This window comes from Coregonus lavaretus, assembly GCF_964263955.1.
Source record: "Coregonus lavaretus genome assembly, chromosome: 3".
In the NCBI taxonomy this organism is placed as follows: Eukaryota; Metazoa; Chordata; class Actinopteri; order Salmoniformes; family Salmonidae; genus Coregonus; species Coregonus lavaretus.
This window is the reverse complement of record NC_139990.1, coordinates 44603797-44628003: the sequence shown is the minus strand read 5'-3', so window position 1 is coordinate 44628003 and position 24207 is coordinate 44603797. Positions and strand designations below refer to the sequence as shown.

Sequence of the window (24207 nt, the reverse complement as noted above, 5' to 3'; positions counted from 1 at the left end):
ATACTGACTACATGTCATGTTGCTGACCTCATTCCTCAGTCTAATACTGACTACATGCGATGTTGCTGACCTCATCCCTCAGCCTAATACTGACTACATGTCATGTTGCTGACCTCATCCCTCAGTCTAATTCTGACTACATGCGATATTGCTGACCTCATCCCTCAGCCTAATACTGACTACATGTCATGTTGCTGACCTCATCCCTCAGTCTAATACTGACTAAATGTCATGTTGCTGGCCTCATCCCTCAGTCTAATACTGACTACATGCGATGTTGCTGACCTCATCCCTCAGCCTAATACTGACTACATGTTATGTTGTTGGCCTCATCCCTCAGTCTAATACTGACTACATGCCATGTTGTTGGCCTCATCCCTCACAGTCTAATATTGACTACATGTCATGTTGCTGACCTCATCCCTCAGTCTAATACTGACTACGTCATGTTTCTGACCTCATCCCTCAGTCTAATACTGACTACATGTCATGTTGCTGACCTCATTCCTCAGTCTAATACTGACTACATGCGATGTTGCTGACCTCATCCCTCAGCCTAATACTGACTACATGTCATGTTGCTGACCTCATCCCTCAGTCTAATTCTGACTACATGCGATGTTGCTGACCTCATCCCTCAGCCTAATACTGACTACATGTCATGTTGCTGACCTCATCCCTCAGTCTAATACTGACTAAATGTCATGTTGCTGACCTCATCCCTCAGTCTAATACTGACTACATGCGATGTTGCTGACCTCATCCCTCAGCCTAATACTGACTACATGTCATGTTGCTGGCCTCATCCCTCAGTCTAATACTGACTACATGTCATGTTTCTGACCTCATCCCTCAGCCTAATACTGACTACATGTCATGTTGTTGGCCTCATCCCTCAGTCTAATACTGACTACATGCCATGTTGCTGGCCTCATCCCTCACAGTCTAATATTGACTACATGTCATGTTGCTGACCTCATCCCTCAGTCTAATACTGACTACGTCATGTTTCTGACCTCATCCCTCAGTCTAATACTGACTACATGTCATGTTGCTGACCTCATTCCTCAGTCTAATACTGACTACATGCGATGTTGCTGACCTCATCCCTCAGCCTAATACTGACTACATGTCATGTTGCTGACCTCATCCCTCAGTCTAATTCTGACTACATGCGATGTTGCTGACCTCATCCCTCAGTCTAATACTGACTACATGTCATGTTGCTGACCTCATCCCTCAGTCTAATACTGACTACATGCGATGTTGCTGACCTCATCCCTCAGTCTAATACTGACTACATGCGATGTTGCTGACCTCATCCCTCAGCCTAATACTGACTACATGTCATGTTGTTGGCCTCATCCCTCAGTCTAATACTGACTACATGTCATGTTGCTGACCTCATCCCTCAGTCTAATACTGACTACATGTCATGTTGCTGACCTCATCCCTCAGTCTAATACTGACTACATGCGATGTTGCTGACCTCATCCCTCAGTCTAATACTGACTACATGCGATGTTGCTGACCTCATCCCTCAGCCTAATACTGACTACATGTCATGTTGTTGGCCTCATCCCTCAGTCTAATACTGACTACATGTCATGTTGCTGGCCTCATCCCTCAGTCTAATATTGACTACATGTCATGTTGCTGACCTCATCCCTCACACTCTAATACCGAATGGCACCCAATTCCCTTCATCGTGCACTACTTTTGACCAGAGCCGTAGGCCTATGGGCCCCGGTCAAAAGTAGCGCACTATAAAGGAAATTGGTTGCCATTTGAGACACACAGCCAGAGACAGCAATAAGGAGGAAATGGAGACCTGACAGGGCCAATGAAAAGAAGAGCCCTAGAGAATACATGTATAAAGCTGAGGATGAGTGGGCTTGAAGGAGGTTGCCTGCGAGGAGAGGACTCAACATGCTCTGCAGTGCAGTCTATGGGTACTGCTCTGACTGTCAAAGGTACAGTGCAAAGGAAGAAATACCTTGGCTTGCAGTCCAATCAAGGTTCATTCATTGAGGATTTGGAGCAAGCTGGATGTGTGAGATAGTCACTCTAGGAGGACAGTGGAAGTTGAATCGAAAATGTTTCTTTCTTATTGAATTCTGCATTTCATCCTTCTTCAGGGTGTTATAAAGCTGCATCAACTCTACTGTGTATCTGTCTATCCAGAGTGTTGGGGTTTTAGGGGTACTCTAAAATGTTTTTTAAAATGTAATTTAAAAAAGAACTCTTAACAATACCTGAGAGAGGTTAATTAAGATAGTCCATTGGTCACAACACCTGACCAACCAGCACCTGTTGGTCTACGGGGCTCTGCCCAGGATCAGTGTAAATCAAGGCCTGGAGGTTGTGATTTACTGGTCATTGATTCAGGCATCTCTAGCTGGCTGCCAGCAGTCTCATATGGTGGCTACCCTCTCATGGGCAAAGACCACCTGAAACCTGTGTGGACAACATCTGCCGAGACACTGGTCTCAGAACAGAGGACCTACCAGCTATCATGAACGACAGAGAGTCATGGCATGCCATCGTCCGGCACATTGCGCCACCATAAGCAAGTAACGATAAGCAACAATACCTGTCACTAGGGTTGCAAAGGAAGGGTATATTACTGGAAACTTTCAACGTTTACCAGTAAACTACCAGAATTTGTTTAACTTTTAAGAATTGTATGTCATTTATCACAAGACATCTAGTGGCATTTTGGGTACTTCAGATTATTACAGGTGTCTAATTATCTCTGGCCCACTGTGTGGCCTCATCACATGTAAAATATATGGAATAATTAAATAAGGTGACAAAGCAGTAAAACATTTTATTAAATATCAACCATAAAACTTAGTAAATACCATTGGTGTTTAATTTGAGGGTTTCAGCATAAAATATCCTTTATATATATATTTTGCTACTATGTCAATATGTATTTGTTATCAATGTTTTGGAGTCAAACTGGTGGCAGTTGTGAAAAAAGTCAATAGTTGAAAGTGTTGCAGAGTTCATTGAAAATAATGTAATTGTTGATTAGATTATTTTTTCATTAGTTAGGCTATTTTCTCTTGAACCATATGGTCTATCCACTAGAAACTCATGGACAATACAGACACAGATAAAAAATATATATATATACTATATGAATACATTTTTTAAAAAGTATTCAAGTATAAATGACAAAAGTTAAAAATAAATTCTGTTAATTACCTAAATTACAGAAGATTCCAGTAACTTTGGTAAATTACTGGTAGCTTTACAAGCCTACCTGTGACATCTTCTAACCAAGTAACTTTTTTATGATACTGATACATACTGTAAATTGTGCAACAGAAAGCCTGCCCTGTACAGCAGTGTAAATAAAACCCTTCAACTGTATTTGCTCAAGCACTAGGTGTAAATAAAACTCTTCAACTGTTCTTGCTCAAGAGCTGTAACATTTATCAGCGTATGAAAGAACAGAATAACAGTAAACTTTCTCTTCCTGCAGTGTCATGATTTTTTATTATTTCATGTTAACGAAAACTTCTCATTACATAAATTGTACACAATTCATAGAAAAATGCTAAATGGAAAATTTTCAACAATTGAATTTGAACATATTCAAAAGTTTGATTTCTCTTTTGACAAAATAAATTAAATAAACCCTGACTTTCACTGAATTATGTCAATGAAGTGAGAGATCTCCAAACAACAAGGGGTCTAACATTCCATTGCACAATTCTGCATAGCAACATGAACATGATTGGCTCAGTTAAACAAGGTACATTTTTTAAAAAGTGATACATACAACAGATTGTCTTCTAATTTCACTAAGAGCGCAAAAGGTTATTTTGCCATAAATAAGCACATACATTTTCGATATGTAGATCAAACACAGTGATCTGCCACTTGAACTCAATGGCTATGACCCAGATAGAACCCTATTCACTATAGACTGCACCCTATTACCTATATAGTTCACTACTTTTGACAAGAGCCCTATGGGCCCTGGTCAAATGCAGTGCACTACATAGGGCATAGAGTGCTATTTGAGACCCAAAATATGTCCATTGCTTCTTGGATTACTAAGTAATCTATAAATGATGATTATTTGCCTGTCTTGCAATGCAAGCGAGTGGGCTGAAGAAAAGCTAGCCAGGATCCATAAAGCTGGTTGAAGTCCACTAAAGTGATCAATCAAATCGCTCATAAAATTACTAAATGATTTAGTAGGATTGTCAATGCATTTTGTACAAAAATATCAAGCACAGTGAAAACAGATACTCCATCTCATCTATCAAATAGGCTTATGGTTTGTTTCATTCAACTGCACCTTTAAATGCAAGTGATGAACAAGTGATTATTTATAAGCAAATAATAAATGCTGTCACAGTAAATGCTACAGTATGGGGAATAAAAAGCCAGAATGCTACAGTATGGGGAATAAAAAGCCAGAATGCTACAGTATGGGGAATAAAAAGCCAGAATGCCACAGTATGGAGAATAAAAAGCCAGAATGCCACAGTATGGGGAATAAAAAACCATATGCTACAGTATGGGGACTTTAAAAGCTAGGGCCCGTATTCATAAAGTGTCTCAGAGTAGGAGTGCCGATCTAGGATCAGGTCAGGTCCACATTTTAGCCATTTAGCAGACACTCTTATCCAGAGCGATTTACAGCAGTACATTTTCATACTGGTCCCCCGTAGGAATCGAACCCACAACCCTGGCGTTGCATGTGTCATGCTCTACGAAGTGAGGCACACCTCTCCAGTCCAAGTCCTCCATACTCCCAGACATTCCCTGGCTCCTGTTTAAGATTGAATCCCAAATTGTACCCTATCCTCTATATAGTGCACTAGTAGGGAGGAGGGCCTTCAGTCTCACATGAATCCCCTCAGAGGGAGGTCAGGGTAGGGCCTGCTCTCAGCGGAGGGAGGGGGAGGCTGGTGCGTTGGCTGCCCCGCTGCTGCTGAATGTCCACGGTCTGCCCCCGTAGAGGACCCAGGGTTGGGTACAGGGCCAGGGTCTGCCCCCCTAGAGGACCCAGGGTTGGGTACAGGGCCAGGGTCTGCCCCCCTAGAGGACCCAGGGTTGGGTACAGGGCCAGGGTCTGGGCCAGCCTCCTTCAGGCTCCCGTTCTGGAACTGGAACAGAGGAAATGTCCGACTTCGCTAAGCCTCCTTTTTCTGGTCTAAATTGCCTTGATGTGTAAATACCCACTGGCTTTCAATGGTCAAATGATAATGACCTTCTATTTCTAAAGTCTAATTCTTGTTAAATCTGATGCGCGAGTATGTATGTGCTGTTGGTATTCAACGATCATATGATGAGCCTATAGCTAGAGGAAGTAAAGCATATAGGCCTAACATTTTATATCATTAGTTCAGGGGCCTGTTCAGTGGGGCACAATGTAGCCAATTATAATTGTTTATTATTAGCGTTCTTACTAGACAAGTTCAGGTAGGACCCGCTTTACGTTTCACAACATTTTACCTGTTTGCTGCCTAATGAACACTACCCAGGTTAGTGTCACCTTTCTTACCTGTGCGGTGAATGGCCGCTCTGCTCTGTTGACCCAGCTGAACCCCACAGCCAGGGGATAGGCGTGCTGAGCCCAGCCCGTGCTGGTGGCCTGAGACTGGGCTTGGCCGTCAGGGAGGTGCCCCTGCTGCTGAAACACACCCAGGGCCTCCACCACACTCCACTGGTGCGCTCCCCTACCATCTTCTATCCCCCGGGGACCAGTGGACTCCAGGCTGCCCAGCAACTCCTCCAAATCCTGGGGCGGGAGCTCTCCGTCCACCCTCTGGCTCTGGAGGCCCGTGGTGGGTACATAGGAGGAGAGCTCCGGGGAGCGGCTAACCGACACAATGTTCAGCTGGTTCCTGTAGTGGAGGCCCAGGCCCAGGGAAGCTTCCCCCAGGCAGAGGTGCCCATGTTGGGGGTGGCTGTGGTGAGTCTGGAGCCCCCCTGGCTGCTCCACGTTGAACAACAGAGGAATCTGCTGCTGCTGCTTGGTGATGTCTTTTTGTCTTTCTGTCATTGAACCCGTCCCAGTCCCATCCACCTGCATGTGCTTCAGTCTGTTACACAGTTGTTGCTGTCGCTGCTGTGGATGGAAGGGCTGTGACTGTGAATATAGCTGGTTGTTTTGCCGCTGTTGGTTTGGCAATACCTGTCCATTTAGATGGATCTGTTGCTGCCGCTGTGGAGGTTGGGACAGCCGGTGCTGCTGCTGTGTTGCCTGCAATGCTTCCTGTGGGCGGGGCTGTGTGTGTAAACACTGCTGTGGTATTGGCTGCTGTGGGTGGGGTGGAGGCTGATAGTGGTGAACTGATAGAGGATGGACTACAGGCAGCTGGGGTGGCCACTGAGGAACTGTAGTAGAATGTGGATGTGGGGTCAGTGGTTGTTCCATAGATGGTTGGTGTAACAGAACTGTAGTAGAATGTGGATGTGGGGTCAGTGGTTGTTCCATAGATGGTTGGTGTAACAGAACTGTAGTAGAATGTGGATGTGGGGTCAGTGGTTGTTTCACAGATGGTTGGTGTAACAGAACTGTAGTAGAATGTGGATGTGGGGTCAGTGGTTGTTCCATAGATGGTTGGTGTAACAGAACTGTAGTAGAATGTGGATGCGTGGCTAGTGGTTGTTCCATAGATGGTTGATGTAACAGCGTGGTTGGGCAGCTATAGTCCTGATCCCCTAACTTAGCCCCCCTGCAGGAGAATACAGTCTGATCCCAGTCCGACCTCTTCCTCAGAGACTCCTGTACGTAGGAGAGAATCTCGTCTGTCAGGTCAGGGAGGAGGCCGTCTCGGCCAGCGTCCAGATCCACATCGAGGAACATCTCATCCTGCTGGAACAGCTCCAGGTCCTCCCTACTGTTGCCCAGGTTCCTCATGAAGCTCCACAAATCCCTATCTCTGTCAATCAATAAAATCAATACCTTTATAGTCACAATTGGGAAATGTGTAGTGCAGTCATGGTTACATTATTAAAAACAACCACACACATACACCTAAGATAAATAGTAAGAGATCAGTTACCTGTCCTCTGATGAGAAGCCATCGATCCCCCCTCCACCCCCCACCCCCAAGGGCTCCTGCTTGAAGAGGACAGTCTCCGACAGAGAGGGGATGCTGCCCTCCTGTGTGTGGCTGCTGGAGAAGATGCCCTCACACTCCTCCTGTGGAAGCCCTGCCACCTCCTCCTGGAGTTGGTGCTGGTTCTGAGTCTGAGGGGAGCAGTAGTAGATGGACTTCTCCTGTTTCAGCAGAGAGCCCAGCAGTGAGTCAGGGTCCAGGGTTACGTCCTGGTTGTTGTTGGTGATATTTTCTGTAGGGCAGGTGGTGTCGCCTGCTAAGGAGTCCCCTGTTACCAGGGTCTTGGGGAAGCTGGTGTCGTAGAGAAGGGCCTCCCCAGTGGTGTAACTGAAAGGCAACTGGAGGCTCCGCTTCCTTAGGGTGTCCTCTCCCTCTTCATCCCTAAAAACATTTACATTTTAGTCATTTAGCAGACGCTCTTATCCAGAGTGACTTACAGGAGCAATTAGGGTTTAGTGCCTTGCTGTCTACAGATTGTTCACCTAGTCGGCTCGGGATTCGAACCAGTGACTTTCGGTTACTGGCCCAACGCTCTTAAATGTTAGGCTACCTGCCGCCACAATGAGGCCTCATTAAACAATGAGGTAGTGTATGAAAGAGTGTGTGTGTGTGTGTGTGTGTGTACCGAGACGTACGTGAGGACTCTTTGGGATGCGATGATACACTCAGGCCGTCCGTTCTTGTAGACCAGTCTGGCATTAGCCTGCACCCACACCCAGCCTGTCAGCTTGGTCAGCAGCCTGAACACTGTCATCCCACTCTCTCCAGTCTTTATCACTGGGCAGGGAAACACACAGACACACACATTAACGAAGTTAGACAGCAGAAATGTGTATGGGACACATTGATGCAGTTTCTAATAAACTAAAAACATCACCAAAAGTTACGAGGGATGTGGTATATGGTAAAAAAAAAAAAAAAACGTTTCTGTGAAATATAAGAAAAATTCATAACGTTTCACGTGAATTCACAATGCAGCTGCGCTGCTGCCAGCAACGGTTTGGGTCTCACGGTGCGTCCTTTTAAGACGGTTAAGCATTGCACCTGTACTACCATTACTGTACCTTAATTCCACCTCGCAAAGTTTGCATTTCCTTCTCATTTAACGAGACTTCGCTGCTGTCCCTTGCCTTTCTCTGCCATTTTTCCAAAGTTAACGAGAATGACGTAGTGGTGGAGAGTCGACTCCAAAATAATTGATTCCTCGACTCCTTGCATGTCGACTCCAGGTGTCGACTCCTGTTTCTGAGTGTTAAGATTAGATTCCGCTAAGAATCGACCCCTAAGATTCAGTATTTTTGGAACGGAGGAGAATGATTAGTTGCCATACTTCCGAGAACACAAACACTCGCATCTTTAATAGAGAGCTAGCGAGGGCCGGAGAGAGAGAGGAGGGTCACGGTATAGACAGGTCGGCCACCAGGCAGACAGAGTCAGAACCATGCACTAGGCCTATCTATCGGCAATCAAAAGCTGTATCTCGCAATGGAATGCTGTATCTTGCAATTTCTTGGCTTGCAATGTTTCGTAACTTCAGCAAAGCAGGGCTTATCATCAATGAATAGGCTAGGATATTCTACACGCAACAGACCGAAGACTGAACACACACTCGCATCATTAGCAACGAGAAAGAGCATGCGAGCCAGCGCGAGGGGGAGAGGGGCAGGCAGAAAGAATGTCTTGCCTCGTCTTGCATGCCTCGCAAATTCACCAAATTAAAGTTTTATTTAAATTACACAACTTTCCCCAGGCCTTTATAGCCTACCGCCTAGTTAGTCTATAACACGAAAAATAATGTTTTAACTGCACTGTGAATTTAGCAAAAAAAACATTGTTTTTCGGTTAGTGAGCCCAACTTTGTATATAAGTTTTCATGTTTAAACGTTCACACCTCTGCTTGTCACTTAAAGTCACTAATTCAAATGTCTATCAAAATTGCCTTTAGGGATTAATAAAGTACTATCTTATTTTATCATCTTATCTTAAAACACCATTCATTTTTTAGAAGTTGTAGGAATGAATCTGTTCAGACAGTCCCCTCAGGACACTGGCTGTAGAATGAACCACTATGTGCAACTCAACATACAGTACAGTATGCGTTTGCAATGTGACCCTCACGTTTTTGATCCCATGTCAGTCACTATGGACAACACTACATGATAGGACTGTGTGCAACAGGAGATCAGTCTTACTCCTCATGTGGTTCTCAGCGCAGTGCAGCATGTCAGCAGCATGGATGAACTGGTATCCTGAGCCACGGTTGCAGAGCTCTGCCTCAGTGTAGCCCAGCACTATCTTCCCTCTGTATGGGAGGACAGGACAAAAACAGGAAGCACAATGAAAACCTGATCAAAACATGTCTCTTCCCTACTTCTGAATAGATAACACTTGTGATCTAACCGCATAATCTCAAATCTATCACTGGTGCTGATAGTTTCTCAATGTATAAATGATTTGATTTATTAGGTTTATTTGACAGGGACCACGTACAATTAAAACATACATCTCACAAGAAATGTGATGCATTGTACTAGATTTAGCTAAATAGCTAGTTCACAACTCCAGTCCCCGAGCAGGTGAACATTACAATTATTCAGCATTCAGACAGCAAGCTTTGAATTCAATGTGAAATATTGTAGTGAAGTGGTTATGTTCCCTATGTGTTGAAGGGGCTTAGCAGCAGTAAGGCCCACTGTACAGTGTTAGTGTTATTGTCACTCACTTGGCGTCGCAGGCAGTGGGGGTGAAGTCCAGCTTGTGCTTGGTCTTGAAGATGAAGTTCTTGGTGCGGATCTCCAGGATGGTGGGGGTCTGTAGGGGCGAGGCCAGAGCGAACAGGGCCAGCTGAGGGGGGATGGCCTTGCCCTCCTTGGTCCTCTCGCTCTGGCCATGGAGGAACTTTAGACGCCCCTGGATGTTCAGGGCCTGGAGAACGCAGAAAAGCCCTTAAACATAGTCAGGACTGCGTCCCAGATGCCACCCTATTCCACCCTGATGCCGGTCGATTTAGACCGAAATATTAGTTAAATAAGATCCCAATAAATTGTTGGAAGAAGCATCAAGATTATCAGTGAGCTGGAGTTCTTTTTATTGAGTAAACTTTTTTTGTCCATGCACCTGAGAGCACCTTAAAAAGGGAAATATGTTCAACTTCATATTCATCATCTCCAGCACCACCCCAAAATCAACATATGTGAAAATTACACGTTTCTATGTTTTGTAGTGAAAATGATTGAGGGAGATAAGTGTTTCCAATGACATCGGTGTGTATAGTGTGATTTTAACCAATGATAAGGAGGCATTACCTACTAATTGCCTCCAAATTGTCTACGAATTGGTTGATAAGGTCATTGGAAACACATCTTCCTCAGTCTTTTTTACTACAGAACATAGAAAGGTGCCATTTTCACATATGTTGATGTTGGGGTGGTGCTGGAGATGATAAATATGTTTTTTAACGTTCCTTTAAAAAGGTATGTAAGTGCAAGTTTACTTTCTAAAATGTACATTGACATTTTAGTCATTTAGCAGACGCTCTTATCCAGAGCGACTTACAGTTAGTGAGTGCATACATTTTCATACTGGTCCCCCGTGGGAATCGAACCCACAACCCTGGCGTTGCAAGCGCCATGCTCTACCAACTGAGCTACACGGGACTTTGTAAATCAAAGTAACACATTGCCAATGAAACGCTCCATGATAAGACTGAAATAAGAACTCAATGGGTCTTTCTGATTAGGCCCCATAAAAAATAAATCCTAAAAATTCAGTTTCCCTGAACGGAATCTGACACTGATTTGATTTGTCCTCAGGTCATCCAACACAGGTGTTCTTTTTCTGCAGAGTTGAAGAGTTCAGAGGGAGAATGAAGGCTAGCCAGAGGACCAAGGCAGAGTTCTCCACTTCATTTCCCATATTAGATTTGAGAAATCAGTCAGCATGACTTGTGGGAATTCTTCAGCGCTGTAACAATCAGCCCACTCAGAAAAACTCAAACACTATCTATATTCTAAGAAAATCTAGAAAATGTCCATGAAATCTAACTAGATTTTCAAATAGATTTCTAGGAAAATGTCCATAAAATCTAGTTAATATTTTCAAATCTAGCCTAGTTAAAACACCAAATGGTCATTGGTCAAATGGGCAAAGACAATTTCATTTTAACTACAATATTGAGTATTCATGTAATAAGAAAACACAATTTCCAATTCCAGCTAAATCTAATCATTCAGTGTTTATAACTTGACATTCACAAAACTAGAGAAAAGTAAAAACATTACAAAAAGTAGACAATATTTTTGTGTTCTCAAAGTTTGACTGCAAACGCTATCTGTAGGATAATTTCCTAGTCTGGATAAGTAGTGTGTGACCCTGCCCTTCCCTGAACTCAAAAGGGAAGTAGAGAAGCCACACTGATTCCCCTACTTGAGGCCAACACATATTTAACCCCTTCTTGACACTCCCCTCATCCTCAAAGAAAGTGGCTTCAGTGGCTGTCATAATACAATTACAATCTCAAGAGTATCAGCGAGAGTTGAGTCGATTTCCATTGCACTCTAGTACAATGTTTACAAGGAATCTTCAAAAATAATTATTTTAATATAATTAAATTACCAGATTTTCCAAAAATCCCGGTGGGATGTTTCTAGGAATCGGAGGGGAATAAGCAGAGAATCTGTGAATTATTCAACTGAGATTTCTAGAAAACCTGGGAATTTTGGGAAAGTTACAAGAATTTTACAATCCTAAATATGAACTTTGTGTCCTCCATGAACTTACTAGGAAGCCAGTGGAGTTGTCCAGGAGACATCTTAACCTGCAGACAAAGTTGCGTTCCAGGAAGGTGGAATTCTCTGGTGGGAGTGCCTCTGGGTTGTAGACTGTGACAGCCTGTGGCGAGGCTGAATCTTCAGAGGCCAGAGAGGTGGGGGGTGGGGGGGGGGGGTCATAAGATTACACATTCAGCACACTATAGCTATAATAGTGAATTTCAGGATGTCTAGAGAAAATAGTATCTTTGGTCAGTGTCTCTTCATATAGTAGGCTAACTCATAGCTGCAAACCTCACCCCTAGCTGCAGCCCTCACCCCTAGCTGCAGCCCTCACCCCTAGCTGCAGCCCTCACCCCTAGCTGCAGCCCTCACCTCTAGCTGCAGCCCTCACCTCTAGCTGCAGCCCTCACCTCTAGCTGCAGCCCTCACCTCTAGCTGCAGCCCTCACCTCTAGCTGCAGCCCTCACCTCTAGCTGCAGCCCTCACCTCTAGCTGCAGCCCTCACCTCTAGCTGCAGCCCTCACCCTAGCTGCAGCCCTCACCCTTAGCAACAAACCTTATGTTAACAGTCTAGTCTGCACACATTACAAACTAGAATGTTATGCCACATGTCATTAGCCATTTTCAACTGAGGAAGGCCAAAATGCTAGGTAATACTCCCAAACTTAGCGTTTATTTTATCAGGGGCCTAGACCAGGCTCACCACAGCCAGGTGCCACTTCTGGCCCAAGGTGCTAAAACGCCCCCTGCTCACAGGGTACAAGGTGAAACACTGCTCCACACCCAGATATGGAGAGTGAATACAGTGACTGTCTGGATAATATTGAAGGTAGAGGACTGGTAGATAGCTGGCGGTTTACTATGATCGGTGTAACAGAGTTACTGTTACACGAGTAGGGCAAAGGACCCGTCCAAAAAATATGGTTCTACCCATGGAAACAGCCAAGATCACTTTCTGAGTGAAAACGCATGCTGAGATCTACCGCTCAGATTGTTTTTTAAACATGACTTAAAAAACGTAAGCCTATGCAACATTAACCTATTAAAAACAGTTCTGTAGCTATGAGCATTGTGCAGTAGGCTATAGGCTCAATACATTATCACTGCATATTGGCTATTCTTGAAGTCGAACTTCATTATATTCTGACACATGCACCAATTCATGTCGTTACTCATATGACCAGAGAACGTGAAATACTCCTTGATATTAGAAAGACACAAGCCGAGTGGATAGGGAGAGGGCGTTTTATGGCTTATAAAAAAGTGTTGAGGAAAAAGTGTTGACAGTGCTGAATAAAATCTTAAACATGAACTCATTCATAAAAACAGCAGCTCTTTGCTGTATTCTTTGACAGTCTATCTCTGGTCATGGTTTTTAATGTTTTGAAATCTCACACAGTAGTCGACTATCAACTTCGCTGTGTGCTCGTAGAAGCTGCAGACACAGTGATCTGAGCTATCTGATTGGCCAGCGGTAGGCCTTTAGGTGCACTTGATTTGCTCTCCGGACCTGCCAGGTAGGCGGAGTTTGTACCTTCAGACACATTAAATGGTTAAAAATGGGAACACTTCAACTACCCGGTGCGCAGGACAGCTGAATCAAGTGCACCTTCCGCAAACAGCGCAAAAGTAATACAAAAATAAGAACGCAAGGCTTTTTACAGAAATGTTTGTCGATCTACTAGGAAAGCCTTGGAGATGGACCGGTTGGTGACCACTGGACTAGAACATCTAGGCCTACATTCCTGGCTTACGCAGCCAAGATACATGTACATTCAAGGAGATTTACTTTTCACAAGTTGGTTATTTCCTTCTGTGGCTCTCTTCATTTCCTAGTGCGTACCATATTTCCCTGTGCTTCAGCAGCGTATATGGAGCTGCTGGGCTTAATGTTCCTCCTAGTACATTATGTAGCAGACACCCTGACCTGTTGTCTCCTTGTCATTATGTGGAACCTGCCAAAGCAGGGGGAGCTCAATTAATATGAGATAATAAGATCTGGGGCAATCACTGAATTATTGGAGAAGTCCATGAGCTCATTTTAACCCATTGTCTATTAATATTAAGAGATAGGTTAGATAGACAGTCACTCTCCACTCCACTATAAGAAATAGCCGTGCCGGTACAAATTGCGTGTCGGCTGTCTGTGTGGTGAAAAACGGAGGTACCGTCCTGTTCCAGCGCAGATTTTTAGGGGTGAGGTTGGAGGTACCTGAAACCAGCTGTCCAGTGGCAGGGCTGAGGGTGAGGTTGGAGGTTGCCTGAGACCAGCTGTCCAGTGTGAGGGGTGAGGTTGGAGTTTACCTGAGACCAGCTGTCCAGTGTCAGGGCTGAGGGTGGGGTTGGAGGTTACCTGAGACCAGCTGTCCAGTGTCAGGGCTGAGGGTGGGGTTAGAGGTTACCTGAGACCAGCTGTCCAGTGTGAGGGGTGGGGTTGGAGGGTACCTGAAACCAGCTGTCCAGTGGCAGGGCTGAGGGTGAGGTTGGAGGTTGCCTGAGACCAGATGTCCAGTGTGAGGGGTGAGGTTGGAGGTTACCTGAGACCAGCTGTCCAGTGTCAGGGCTGAGGGTGGGGTTGAAGTTTACCTGAGACCAGTTGTCCAGTGTCAGGGCTGAGGGTGGGGTTAGAGGTTACCTGAGACCAGCTGTCCAGTGGCAGGGCTGAGGGTGGAGGTTGCCTGAGACCAGATGTCCAGTGTGAGGGGTGAGGTTGGAGGTTACCTGAGACCAGCTGTCCAGTGTCAGGGCTGAGGGTGGGGTTGAAGTTTACCTGAGACCAGCTGTCCAGTGGCAGGGCTGAGGGTGGGGTTGGAGGGTACCTGAAACCAGATGTCCAGTGTGAGGGGTGAGGTTGGAGGTTACCTGAGACCAGCTGTCCAGTGTCAGGGCTGAGGGTGGGGTTGAAGTTTACCTGAGACCAGTTGTCCAGTGTCAGGGCTGAGGGTGGGGTTAGAGGTTACCTGAGACCAGCTGTCCAGTGGCAGGGCTGAGGGTGGAGGTTGCCTGAGACCAGATGTCCAGTGTGAGGGGTGAGGTTGGAGGTTACCTGAGACCAGCTGTCCAGTGTCAGGGCTGAGGGTGGGGTTGAAGTTTACCTGAGACCAGCTGTCCAGTGTCAGGGCTGAGGGTGGGGTTGGAGGGTACCTGAAACCAGCTGTCCAGTTCCAGTGTAGGGGTGAGGGTGGGGTTGGAGGTTGCCTGAGAACAGCTGTCCAGTGTGAGGGGTGAGGGTGGGGTTGGACGTTGCCTGAGACCAGCTGTCCAGTGTGAGGTTGGAGGTTGCCTGAGACCAGCTGTCCAGTGTGAGGTTGGAGGTTGCCTGAGCCCAGCTGTCCAGTGTGAGGGGTGAGGTTGGAGGTTACCTGAGACCAGCTGTCCAGTGTGAGGGGTGAGGTTGGAGTTTACCTGAGACCAGCTGTCCAGTGTCAGGGCTGAGGGTGGGGTTGGAGGTTACCTGAGACCAGCTGTCCAGTGTCAGGGCTGAGGGTGGGGTTAGAGGTTACCTGAGACCAGCTGTCCAGTGTGAGGGGTGGGGTTGGAGGGTACCTGAAACCAGCTGTCCAGTGGCAGGGCTGAGGGTGAGGTTGGAGGTTGCCTGAGACCAGCTGTCCAGTGTGAGGGTGAGGTTGGAGGTTACCTGAGACCAGCTGTCCAGTGTCAGGGCTGAGGGTGGGGTTGGAGGGTACCTGAAACCAGCTGTCCAGTTCCAGTGCAGGGGTGAGGGTGGGGTTGGAGGTTGCCTGAGAACAGCTGTCCAGTGTGAGGGGTGAGGGTGGGGTTGGATGTTGCCTGAGACCAGCTGTCCAGTGTGAGGTTGGAGGTTGCCTGAGACCAGCTGTCCAGTGTGAGGTTGGAGGTTGCCTGAGCCCAGCTGTCCAGTGTGAGGGGTGAGGTTGGAGGTTACCTGAGACCAGCTGTCCAGTGTCAGGGCTGAGGGTGGGGTTGGAGGGTACCTGAGACCAGCTGTCCAGTGTGAGGGCTGAGGGTGGGGTTGGAGGTTACCTGAGACCAGCTGTCCAGTGTGAGGGCTGAGGGTGGGGTTGGAGGGTACCTGAGACCAGCTGTCCAGTGTGAGGGCTGAGGGTGGGGTTGGAGGGTACCTGTAACCAGCTGTCCAGTTCTAGTGTCGGGGTGAGGGTGGGGTTGGAGGTTGCCCGAGACCAGCTGTCCAGTGTGAGGGGTGAGGTTGGAGGTTGCCTGAGACCAGCTATCCAGTGTCAGGGGTGAGGGTGGGGTTGGAGGTTACTGGAGACCAGCTGTCCAGTGTCAGGGCTGAGGGTGGGGTTGGAGGTTACCTGAGACCAGCTGTCCAATGTCAGGGGTGAGGGTGGGGTTGGAGGTTACCTGAGACCAGCTGTCCAGTGTCAGTGGTGAGGGTGGGGTTGAGGGCCCAGTGGAGCTGTCTCTGTAACTCTGCTCGGTCCTCCGTATGGATGACGTCATAAACACTCTGATGGACGACGTCCGACTGAGGAGCAAACACATCCACCATCATCAAAATAGAAGTCTAGTAAACTACAAGAAAACAATGCAAACATGGACACTATTGTTGCTAGACAACATATCCTTCCTCTTCCCATCACTTATCTCATGCATCCAAGTCCTGACTTGTCCTCTGCAAACATGTTCTGTACTGGGCCTTAGGTTCAACCTGTGTTTAGTTCCCATACCCAAACAGACTTATTAGACTTGGCATCTGTTTAGGGCCTGGCTTCTGTTCATGTTGAGGAAATACCAGCACAATCAACTTAGTAACTTCACATGCAAACTGTTAGGTAACAGAAATAATGATATGGACACTAGTAAATAAGCATTGCTTACGCAATATTTAAATTACATTTCACTCAGAAATAAAGCAATATTTTCCAAATCTGACATTCAACTCATAAATCAACATTAGTCAGATGTTTTAACCCAAAATCAATTGACTAATGTTTCAAGTTTTAATGTCACATGCAAAGTACAACAAACACCAACAATGCAGTAATCAATACCAATGTAATACTAAAAATAACAAGGTTGAACAAAGACACACGAGATGTAATGATAAGAAATAAGAAGAAGACGATAAAGTAAGTAAGCATACTATATACAGGGTCAGTTCCAGTACCATATTTACAATGTGCAGGGATAATGTCAAGTGGCGCCTGAGTGGCGCAGTGGTCTAAGGCACTGCATCGCAGTGCAAACTGTGCCACTAGAGATCCTGGTTCGAATCCAGGCTCTGTCGCAGCCGGCCGCGACCAGGAGACCCATGGGGCGGCGCACAATTGGCCCAGCGTCGTCCAGGGTAGGGGAGGGAATGGCCGGCAGGGATGTAGCTCAGTTGATAGAGCATGGCGTTTGCAACGCCAGGGTTGTGGGTTTGATTCCCACGGGGGGGCAAGTATATAAAAAAAATATATATGTATTCACTAACTGTAAGTCGCTCTGGATAAGAGCGTCTGCTAAATGACTAAAATGTAAATGTAAATGTAATGAAACCACTTCCCATGTCATCAGTTATGTAGATCCAGTTCTATGCCATTGACTCAATCCCAAATGAATGGAAAATATGAGCACCACCTAGCCTAATTTCCTGGTTTTATTCAGTGCTTATCTTTCCCATTAATTTGGGGTAGCTTTAAAACTCAAGGGGCGTTTATAGTAGCCTGGCTGATGCGGGACCCACGTGACTACGCAGCGAGCTGTGACCATAGATATAGAGGACTCATCTTTATATCCGTTCCATAAAGTGACTTTGACTACTTTAAAATGGCGGAAGCATGGTGGAAATGGGGGCGTAGTGTTTCTTCAAAGTGAAACACTACATAAAGCAAAAAGTTATAGGTCTTTTAATGAGGAGTTCATGACAATGTCCATGCCAAAATGTTATATCCACGATGAGTCATCTATCTATCTCTATGGCTGTGACTCACTGGTCTGGTAACTCGGGCTTATAAAAGGGGAGGTTAGCTAAAATGTTGAGCGACTGAGCAACTTTGATTGGTTCTCATAAGCACGCATTTGCATGCCGCAATGCCCCCCACGCTTCCTCATCAATTTGCCATGCCCCCACTAGAGCCGTAAACAAACCAAGCTAAAGTTAGGCTAGCTGGCCTAGCTAACTAAAACTGTGGGGAGAAAAACTGTGATGGAGCTTTCTAAAAAGGAGATTGAGACAACACTGCCACATAGTAACGACCAATTTAGGGATTACATAAAAATAAGAGCAACTTGAAGCGTTTCGAGCCTTTGTTCAAGGGGAGGATGTGGTCTTGCCAACGGGCTTTGGGAAAAGCCTCATTTACCAGCTCGCTAGCTAGTTCTTGTCTTCAAGAAGCTAGGAAAACAGCCTCCAATCCTGACAGTCGTGTTCCCGCTATAGGTTGTGGTGGAAGAAGGATCAAATCCGCGAAGCAACAGCCCTGGGTCTCAGAGCGGTGGTTGTGGAGGAAGACAAGAACGCTATATGGGAGAGCGCATGATACCTTATCTTCGGAAGTCGGGAGAGCTGGTTGGGGAAGACAGTGAGAGATGTTGGCCTCAGTCCTATAAAGTTCCAAAATCGTCGGAATCTATGCGGATAAAGTCCATATGACCTACGTTGTTTCAATATACTTTGCATTGAAGTCACGACAGACAAAGATATATAGTTAAGCAAACTTTACTAGGCATGTTGTCAACCCACACATTCCTACAGTAAGTCCCAACTGGTTTCCGTTTCCTGTGTAACATCAATATGAGTAACATCAATATTGCTACATGTTCTCTTTCTTTTTTTCCTTTTTTCTTTGTTTTCTTCTTTTTTTTTTTTACAACAAAGGCAGACTCCATCTAACTTTGGCTTGTAGTCCATGTCTGCAATAAACTGGAATGTGAACTGAATGTTTGTTTACCGTCTCTGACTGTCCATTAATTCTTATTATTTTTACCTTCCCACAAAGTCTTTCAGGTGTATAGGTCTTCGGATGGCCCTACCAGACCTTGTGTGGGGACTGTTGATTACATCAGGAGGTGCTTGACCTGAGATGTTTGGATCTTCTTGTTGAGGTGCAGCGTCCACCTCTAGGTTGTGTTCAGCCCCCTGCTTGGTGTCAGCTGGTGCTCTGTTTACAGGCTCCTCAACAGTGGGGAAATCCTCCTGTATTTCTCTGCTCTTCCTCAGGTGTCGCCTGTTCCTCCTGAAGACTTGTCCCTGTTCCGTCTTCACTTCGTAGGACCTTTGCTCCACTGGTCTGACTACTGTGGCCCTCTGCCACCAGTGTTTCTGTCATGTGAGTGGCTGAACTCTCACCCTGTCATCTCGTTGCAGCTCTGTGAGATCCTTAGCAGAGGTGTCGTAGTACTTCGCCTGTTTCTGCTGTCTTTCTTTGAACTTCTCCAGCTGACAGTTTGCCATCCCTGGTCTCAGAAGATTTTCACTCATTATAAGTAGTGTCTTTGTACGTCTTCCCATGAGCACCATTGCAGGGCTGCTGTCTGTTCCTTGTGACGGGGTATTTCTGTGATCCAGCATGACCAGGTATGGGTCAGCACCTGCTCTCTTTGCTTTTGCCATCAGTCTTTTGGCTGTTTTCACTGCCGATTCCACTTTCCCATTACTTTGCAGGTATCCTGGAGACAATGTTTTGTGTGTAAAGTCCCAAGCCTTGCTGAAACTTCGGAACTCATCTGAAGAGTACTGGGGACCATTGTCTGAGTAAAGGATGTCAGGTATCCCATAGTGTGCAAAGTGTGTCTTCAGTTTTCGAATGACCGTTTTCGACTGTGTGTTCTCCAAATGGTCCACTTCCCTGAAGTTGGAGAGATAATTAACTGTGACCATGTAGTCTCTGTCGTTGAACTGGAACAGGTCAGTCCCTATTTTTTCCCAGGGACGCTTTGGTGCTTCATGGGGCCTCAACGTTTCTTTCTGCTGCTTCATACCCCATGCCGTGCAGGTGCTACATTGTACCATGTATGTTCTCAGCGGTGCATTCATGTTTAGCCAGTAGACACACTCACAAGCTCTTCTCAGACATCCCTCTGTTCCTATGTGTGAGGAATGGATTATCTGCATTATCTCTGACCTGAGGGCAGTAGGCACAACGACTCGCTCACCTCTGAAGATAATTTTGCACACTCAGCTCATCTCTGTTGTGAAAATACATGGCTACTTCCAAGGGTACATGTCCTTTCACTTCAGGCCACCCCTGCAAGATCACATTTTTCAGTGTCTGGAGCTCCCGGTCCAGCTCAGTGGCTCTCTGGATGTGCTTTAGTCTCTCGCTTGACACAGGGAGGTTGTGTATCATATTGATTGATTCCACTTCGACCTCCACAGGGCCTCTATTGTCTTGTTCTGTGAGGTATGCCCTGCTCAGGGTGTCGGCCAGAACCACATGTTTTCCCGGAACGTATCGGAGACTGACCTCATAGTTTTGGAGTCTCATGAGCATGGAGTCTCATTGGTGCGCTGAGGAGAGGCTTTGTCATGATGCTCTCTAGAGGCTTGTGATCTGACTGCACTTCCACAGTTCGTCCATATGTGAATTGGTGGAACCTCTCCATGCCAAACACTACTGCAAGCAGCTCCTTCTCTATCTGTGCATACCCTTTTTCAGTCTCTGTCAGGGCTCTGCTGGCGTATGCTATTGGTTGTCCTCCCTGCATCAAGGCTGCTCCTAACCCACTCTCTGAAGCATCACACTGTAGTACAAGCTGCTCTGTTGGGTTGTAGTATTTCAGCACAGGTGTCTGTGCAATGGTATCCCTGATTTTATTGAAAGCCTGCTCATGTCTCTGACCACTCCCACAGTGAGTCCTTGTGTGTTAGTTGTCGCAATGTCTCGCAGAGCTCCGTGGCGTGGCTGCAGAACTTGGCTAGGTAATTTACCATGCCCAGGAAGCGCTGCACCCCCTGCACATCTGTAGGCCTAGGCATCTGTTTGATGGCTGTCACTTTTCCTGGGTCCACTTTCAACCCCTCTGATGTTAGCAGGTGGCCAATGTAGGGCACTTCCTTCAGCCTGAGCTGCAGCTTCTCCGGATTCAGCTTGATATTGAGCTTCCTGCATCTGTCCAGGAACATTTTCAGGTTTTTGTCGTGGTCCAGATTCGCCGCTTCATCGTTGTCTCCTTCTCCCACAATCAGGATGTCATCTGCAATGATTTTGACTCCTGGAAGACCTTCCATTGCCTGGTTCAACTTCCTCTGAAAGATCTCTGGGGCTGGACTGATTCCCATTGGCATGCGCAGCCACCTGTAGCGTCCCATGGGAGTAGAGAACGTGGTGAGATAGCTGGATTCCTCCTCCAGTTCCACATGCCAAAATCCATTTTTTACATCACAAACAGAGAACACACGTACTCTGTTCAGATCTGGCAGCACGTCTTCAAAAGTGGGAAGTGGGTAATGGCTCCTCTTGAGCGCCTTGTTGAGAGGTTTCGGATCAACGCACACTCTTAGTTTTCCAGACGGTTTCTTCACTACGATCAGGCTGCTAATCCAATCTGTGCTTTTTTCAACTGCTTTTATCATCCTTATTTTCTCTAGACCACTGAGCTCCTCTTTGAGTGGTTTATATAGTGCTACTGGCACTCTTCTCTTTGGCAGCTGGACGGGCTCCACTCGCTCATCCACTTCCAGCTTCAGTTTGCCGGGTAAGCATCCATCTCCCTGGAATACATCAGAGTACTCTTGTTTAATTTGCTCTTTAGTCCAGGATCCTGTTGTTTTATCGATGGCCAGGATGTTGTGATGCTGCACAGTAATCAACTCCATTGCCTGGATAGCCCCGTGTAGCTCAGTTGGTAGAGCATGGCGCTTGCAACGCCAGGGTTGTGGGTTCGATTCCCACGGGGGGCCAGTATGAAAAAAATATAAAAATGTATGCACTCGCTCTGGATAAGAGCGTATACTAAAATGTAAAATGTAATAGCCTTACTGCCTAGAATGGGCCTGTGCACATTCTTGTTGACTACGATGAACTCAACTCGGTAGGTTTTCTTATTGCGTGGATTGAGCACTTTAAGTGTGCACTTCCCCAGTGGCGTCAGAGTACTCTTGTTATACATCACCAATACCTGACTGCAGGGATCTAGGTGACTGGCTTTTATGAGGTTTGCAGGGATAACATTACAACTAGCACCACAATCTAGCTGAAATCTGACGGACTTTTTGTTGACCAGCATGGTTGCAAAGAGAGCTGCATTGGAGTCTGTGGTTTTCTCCTGCACCACGTTGATGCTCTCTGACTTCGGCCCTAGTGATGCAGAGAACATCCTCACCGCTCTCTGAGTCAGCCAACGCATTTTCCATTGCCAGGACTCTGTTTCTCTTGCTGGTCCCGGCACTTTTGCACACCGTAGAGAAGTGATTGTTTTTCCCACTGGATTTACATTTTTGTCCATATGCAGGGCATTTTTCATTTTTTCTCTCATGTGTCCGTCCACAGTTGTGCATTCCCGAGATGCCGCTCGGCGCTACACTGTTGTACTGATCAGTTATTTGTCTGTTTGTGGCCCGCCTGTTAGCTTGCACGATTCTTGCCATTCTCCTTCGACCTCTCTCATCAACAAGCTGTTTTGGCCCACAGGACTACAGCTGGCTGGATGTTTGTTGTTTGTTGCACCATCATTCTCGGTTAACCCTATACTATGTCGTCCATGAAAAGCCCAGGAGGGCGGCCGTTTCTGAGATACTGGAACCAGCACGCCTTTCCCCACCTCTCTCTTCTCTCCACTTCTCCTGCTGTAGGACTCTCCACTTCTCTCCACTTCTCCTGCTGTAGGACGCGGAGAAGATGAAGAAGGTAGTACCTGGGTGTTGTGGATGAAGACAGACAACGGAAAAGCTCAGAGACCCAAGCCAGCCGTCCGCGACTGACATATGAGGTGTGTCACAAATACACTGGCTGGCTAGGCTACCTAGACCATTTCATTCCAAATTATTGACTGAAATTAACCTATCAACATAGTGATGACATATACTGTGTTAATAACTGTTTAATTACAGGTGTATACTAGACGACGCACCCTGCATAAAGCAAGCTCAGACCCATTTGTTCTATTGTCCAATTGCAGTTGGTCTCTGTGTAGGTTGACTTGATGAAAGATGATTCATTTATCTCTTTTGGTTTTGTTGGTCATACTGGCTGTAGTCTGATCTTGTTTTTGTAATCTATTAATGTTTAGGGTAGTTCATGTTCATGCAAAATTAGGGGGCAGGGAGGAAACTTGCCAGAAGTGAACATGGGTAGCACAGTAGCTAGCTAGCTAGCTAGAATGCATGAGTGATTCACGTCATTGCCCTACTATGTAAACCGAGGACATCCAAATTAATAACTTTAGTGGGGTAAGAAAATGTTCAGCCTATAATTAGCTAACTAGTTAATTTATAACTAAAACATACATTTGATTAGCTAGCCGATTTCGAGTTGATAGCAAGCTAATGTTATTAGCCGCCTGGCTTTCTATTGGCTGAACAATGCTAGCTAACATCAGCTTTGCTAGATAATGTTAGTTGCTGCTTGCTAGCCACAAGATCGTAACGCTTAACAGGTTGCAGTCCTCCAATATGTCACTAGTATTAGTGTAGAAGGGTTTTTATAACGTTTTGAAAATGTGTGTGATGATCTATGCGCCCTATTCATCATGTTAGCGGCAAACAACGTCCGAACTCCGAAGGTTTGTGCTAGCTAGCTAGCTACAGCGTGTGTTTGCTTATCCCGGAAGGGCTGGCTGGAAGCGGAAGGGTGGTCCTATGTAAAACAATAGATCATGATTAGTTCAATTCTAAATGGGGATTTCCAACCAGCGTACGGTGCCACCTTGAAGTCTGAGGGCACAGCCTCTTCATTATCGATGCTTCGTGCCGACACATCAAAGCAGCCGTTCCAGACTCTCAAGTCAGGAAGACTTTGAGAGCTGGTGTCAGCCAGACTACGTTTATAGAGGTAAAAAGAGACACTTTACTTGGTGAAATACCAGTTATAGAGGTAGAAAGAGCCTTTACCTGGTGAAAGCCCAGGTAGTCCTGGATGGTGGAGGATGCATAGAAGATTGTGCCACCAGCCGTGACGACCAGAGCAAAGCCATTCAACACCTGAGAGTAGAGTGGAATAGAACTGATTAGTATATCTTTATACACTGAACAAAAATATAAACGCAACATATAAAGTGTTGATCCTATGTTTCATGAGCTGAAATATTTTTGTTTCTGTCTGTAATAAAGCACTTCTGTGGGGAAAAACTCATTCTGATTAGCTGAGCCTGGCTCCCTAGTGGGTGGGCATATGCCCTCCCATGCCCACCCATGGCTGCACCCCTGCCCAGTCATGTGAAATCCATAGATTAGGGCCTAATGAATTTATTTCAAT

General features: G+C 46.1%; 1 protein-coding gene across 1 annotated transcript in view; it reads right to left on the bottom strand.

The window, feature by feature from the left end:
- Nucleotides 1-3488: 3488 nt before the first annotated feature.
- LOC311118397 (aryl hydrocarbon receptor-like) overlaps nt 3489-24207 on the bottom strand; it is a 35544-nt gene continuing 14825 nt past the window's right edge. The window contains exons 4-12 of the mRNA XM_084157623.1: nt 23844-23933; nt 16211-16334; nt 11874-12001; nt 9817-10019; nt 9287-9396; nt 7730-7871; nt 7038-7475; nt 5531-6914; nt 3489-5132 (exon numbers count right to left, since the gene is read on the bottom strand). Of these exons, the coding sequence (XP_084013749.1) occupies nt 4869-5132; nt 5531-6914; nt 7038-7475; nt 7730-7871; nt 9287-9396; nt 9817-10019; nt 11874-12001; nt 16211-16334; nt 23844-23933 (2883 nt within the window). The 3' untranslated portion in view covers nt 3489-4868. The remainder of the gene's footprint in view (nt 5133-5530; nt 6915-7037; nt 7476-7729; nt 7872-9286; nt 9397-9816; nt 10020-11873; nt 12002-16210; nt 16335-23843; nt 23934-24207) is intronic.